At 37.7% G+C, this 4,885-nt stretch overlaps 1 protein-coding gene across 1 annotated transcript; it reads right to left on the reverse strand.

Moving 5' to 3' along the window:
• Positions 1 to 345: 345 nt before the first annotated feature.
• LOC135777799 (uncharacterized) lies at positions 346 to 2,272 on the reverse strand. Its single transcript, XM_065288018.2, has 3 exons — positions 2,165 to 2,272; positions 1,006 to 1,809; positions 346 to 910 (listed from the first exon to the last, which is right to left on the reverse strand). Exons 2-3 carry the CDS (start codon positions 1,736 to 1,738, stop codon positions 648 to 650), a joined length of 996 nt encoding a protein of 331 aa, XP_065144090.1. The 5' UTR covers positions 1,739 to 1,809; positions 2,165 to 2,272; the 3' UTR covers positions 346 to 647.
• Between the last annotated feature and the right edge of the window lie 2,613 nt (positions 2,273 to 4,885).

Raw genomic sequence — 4,885 nt, forward strand, 5'->3', positions numbered from 1 at the left:
GAGCCCAGCCACGTACTGGCCATGGGTGCCCCGCGGGCTTGTGGGCCAGTGGGCATGCTGAAAGTGATTATATCTAAATATAGTGTTGTGTCAGTCGATCTTCATATCTTTGCGTAGTTCACCAGAAAAAATAATCTTATGCAAGCTGACAGCCTGACATGTAAACAAGCGTGTTGATTTCGTGACGTGTGCATGTCACACTGGCCAATCAGAATAAGGGTATTATAGGCAGAATGCGCAGACTTCATGCGCAGATTGTTCGGCGTATGGCGTCATTTCACGGCAAAAACAAAAAAAAAACCTGCAGAGCCAGCGCTGTTCAACAACAATTTATTTAAACCTGCTGACAAAATCTTAAAAAGTCTCTGAACGTTATAAAGCAAGAAATGGAAAAAGGGTAAGCTGGAAGCGTGTACAGTAAATGTCTTTCTGAGGACTGAATAAAGTCTAAGATTTGTATTTCCTTTTCTGTTTGCACTGTTTATTAACACCAAACCCAACATCTTGTTTTTATTCTTGAAGTGATGTAGTAGGCTACTGTATGATTATTAGATGGACTGCACCGCCGCCTTGAACTTGAAATCGCGCTGCGAGTCATACCCACCGATAGCGTCAGTTCACAGCTAGAGCTTAAAGTCCCAACAGAATCATTGAGGCTGAGGAGAGCTAGAATCCTTCAATGCCTTGTTTACTATGAATTTGGCCTTAGCTCTGGTATGGGGTCTCTTGATGGGGCTGACTTGTGCAAAGGAGCAGTGGGATGCACGCAGCCTAGGCTGCTTCAATGGTCTCAGCATCACCAAGCCTTGTGAGGCATGTGAAATGATAGAGAATTTGTTATCCTCTGGCAACATCTTTCCACCCACATTCTTTCTTAGCTTTCTTAGATCGGAACTCTCATGTTGTTCATCTAGAAAGGGAAAGACAAAAACAAAACAGTAAGTGCGATGATAAGATTGGATATGGCATCAGAGATGTATTGAAGAAAAAAAATGCTAAACTTACTCAGAGGTAGAAGCTGATCAGGATGGTGAGGGGGGCTGCTGGGCTCCAGCTGGTCGAAGGACTGCTGTGATGTTGTAGAGGAGTCCTGAGGCATTGGGGACATCGGCGAAGCATTGTCCTCACTGGCCTCAGAAACCTCACTACCACACCGACGTTTTAGGGCACTAAAGCGCTGTGTGACTTTCTGTAGGGATGCTGCAAGGGTGCTCAACTGTTTGTTGAGGTCATCTACCTCTGATTTTAGCTGGAGTTTTTTACGTCGGCAGCTCTCAAGACAGCACAGCTCCTCTTCTGCCATATGAACTTCTGGCAGGTCCTCTGCCTTGACATTATCGTGCTTGGCATTATCGTCCTTGATATTACCGTCCGTGGCATTATCGTCATTGACATTATCGTCCTCCAGATCTAAGGTGGACTTCATTGGGGTCCTGGGATTTGATGCACGGAGGGCAGCTAGCTGAGCCATTATGTTTTTCTTTTTGAACTCCATCACAATGTTTCGCCGAGCCTTCTGTGACAGTTTGCGATGGGTCTTTAAATGACGGTCCAGCCTCGTAGTGTCTTTGCCACACCCAAGGACAGGGCAGCATCCTACACGGAAGCTGACCCTACCAGAGTCAAGGGCCAACAGGAGCCTCCTTTCCTCAACATTGATAATTTGGTGTGTCACCCTCAGATGTTGGCTGAGTCGAGCAAATTCTTCCAGGCAAATCGGGCACTGTTGAAATTCCATCTCAGGACTTGAGTGTAGAAGTGGCCACAAAAGAGGGGATCAGAGAGCACTGGACTAGCTAAAGTCAGATCCTGTAGAAATAACAGCATATTAATACTATATATATATATATATATCTCCAGCTTATTTTTGAACGCAGAAGTGACATATTTTCTTTTCTGTGCAAACTTCTGTTTTAAAGGCCAGACGAATGAAAACAATGTTGTGGGAGCACGCACAAAACATGATTAAAACAGTTATGGTACATATTTAATACAGCTGCCATGTATAATCCATACACCTTATGAAGATATATTTAATTATTTTGTGTTGTTGTGTTGACGGGTCTTCGATATAAATGCAACTATAAATGGCATACCAGTACCAGTTAAGTGGGAAAGTCAGTCAAATGTTTGAACCTAAAAAGTCCAAGAATTCATGTTTTACCTTTTAGTTTTGTTTGGCATGAGCTGATACCTTCATATCCAAACAATAGGTTAATAGAAACCATAGCTGCCAGTGTAACTCTTTTTGCTATAGTACAGTGTTTCTCAACCCTGGTCCTCAAGGACCCCCTTCCAGAATGTTTTAGATGTCTCCTTAATTAACACACCTGATTTAAATTATTAGCTTGATGAGACATTCTGGGAAGAGGCTGATGAGTTGGTTCAGGTGTTTTAAATAAGGAGACATCTAAAACTTTCTGGAAGGGGGTCCTTGAGGACCAGGGTTGAGAAACACTGCTATAGTAGACTTAAGGAATTGTTCCTCCAAAAAATAAAATTCCAATTGACCTCCACAGTAGGAAAAACAAATAAATACTATAAAAGTATACAACTTTAGGATGAGTACATGATGACAGAAGTTTCATTTTTGGGGTTGAACTATCACTTAAAAAGGAGAGGAGAAATATTATTTCATGAAAGAGCCTCATTTGATTATTAAACACTATAAATATCAGATCAAACAAAAGATTAGGATCTTAACAGAACTGTTTATTATATTATTTAATGAACGGAGTAAAACTTGTTTTCTTTGCCAAGATGACAGTAAGAGTGACAGATGATGTCTATGATCGTGTACCTGTACATGCTTAAATTGAATTTGATTAAAAAAATGCTGTTTGTTAACTGTCAATGAACACATTAGATGCATGGGTTGTGTTTACATAAATTGTGTTGAAACAGTGTAATGTTTCATAAAATATAAGTTACTAATTGTCTTTTTTCAATCATTCAATTATCAAAAACACTTAGAAATATGTTGCTCGTAAAGTGTTTGGTTAATCGGTAAACATGCATGTGTGCACATGACCACTCCACCTCATGCTGAACCAGAAAACACAAATTACAAATGTTAAGAGATTAATGTTTTAAGTTAATTGAGCAATACTGTGTCTAAAAATCACAAGAGCACAATTGCTTATGTTAATATTATTAAAACCTAACAAGCAATTTATGGATAATATTGAATTTTGGGTGCATGTTATTATTTTGTAGGCATTTGTAATTTTGTTCAGACACTTTATTTTAATTAATGAATTTAAACATTAGTTTAAACTGGAAATGAAATTGAATAAGTTGCAGTCAAAGCAAAATTTTTGTCCCTTTATGCGTTCCATGGTCAGGTCTAACATTATTGATAGTTTTAACTTAATACAAATTGCATGAGTAATCTAAGTTTGCATCTTATAATGACTTTTACAAGAATAACTTGAGGTTGAATTTTTCGAAATAAACCCCAGATGATGTATTTTGGGGAGGGGGGGGTGTCTGCACAATATAAAACTCACACTCTCTTCTTTTTGTCAACTCACTGTCTTTTTGTGTACAAAGTCTACCAACAAAATCTGTTACTGCACTATGAGTATTCCCAGGAACAAAGACAATAAATGACAGACAAAATATCCTACTAAAAATACAAACCCCTAGATCATGTGGATTGTGCTGCATGTACCTGTGTATGGGACGACGGCTCTATCATTTCCAGAGAGCTCACGTGTAAATACTGTGACGACTTCTTCTTTTAGTTAAATGGTGTTTGGTTAACCAGCTATTGGTGCTTTACCTCCACCTATTGTAATGGAGTATTAAGCGTTGTGGAAGAAACCCATATTTAAATGTATTTGTGCTATTTTACAGAATTGTTCCTTTAAGAAAGCTTAACACAGTTTTATAAACACTCATTTAACATGCTCTCTGTAACGATATTAAGTACATGCATGCAGCATCTTTGAATATGGGTTATGATAACTGCAGTCTTTCTTTTTCATCTGCACAGATAATGTCAGGCAAATGACAATTTAAAACAACAATATATTCAATCAAATTCAAACTGGTGCACAGAAAATATTGTTTACTATGAAAGATTTGTTACTGTCATACTCTCTTTGTTTCACTGACATGGAACTGATACAAAGTATAAGCATTTTTACAAATTTTGATATCTTTTGACCACTAGGTGGCACTGGCCCCAAACTTGACAGGTACTGTACTGGATTGTGGTATTTCTGGATTGTGCTACAAAGGTTTAAAACAGCTGACGTCCAAAATTGCCAAACAACCCTGCTACAAAAACAATAGACCCCATCACAGAAATTCTATTGGTTTTATTGGGAATTTTATTGGTTCTAATGGAATATGGTTTTAATGGTAAAAGCTAATGGTTCCTATTGGTATTTTAATGGAAACCATTAGAATTGTAATGGTTTTATTGTTTTTTTTTCATATTTTAAGGTAAAGTATTCAAACGTTATAAGCCCTCATTACCTTTTTAGGGCCAGTAGGTTGCGCTGTGGCAAAACTCATTTCGATGAATGCCAATTTGTGGTATCTCTGTGACATATGAGCTCTAACTGTCCAGACACTTTTAGGCCAGAAAACTTAGAAAATTCTCCCAAATATAATAGGATTGCAGAACTTTGTACTTGGAGCTCTCATAACAGTCTATTCTATATTTTATAATTTATTCTTGTTTTCCTTTTCCCCTTATTTCCATACTGGTTTTAAAACTGTTGTCAAATGAATTTTCTGTAAAGCTTGTTTGCACAATGCAAGTTTGTAAAATTAGCTATTTAGAATTTTTCAGATCTAAAAGTTGACACTGCAAAAGAATAAATGAACCAATTGTATTTGGTATTTGATAATATAAAGAAAATTAGATCTCAGA

This window comes from Paramisgurnus dabryanus, chromosome 22 (genome assembly GCF_030506205.2).
Source record: "Paramisgurnus dabryanus chromosome 22, PD_genome_1.1, whole genome shotgun sequence".
NCBI classification, from domain to species: domain Eukaryota; kingdom Metazoa; phylum Chordata; class Actinopteri; order Cypriniformes; family Cobitidae; genus Paramisgurnus; species Paramisgurnus dabryanus.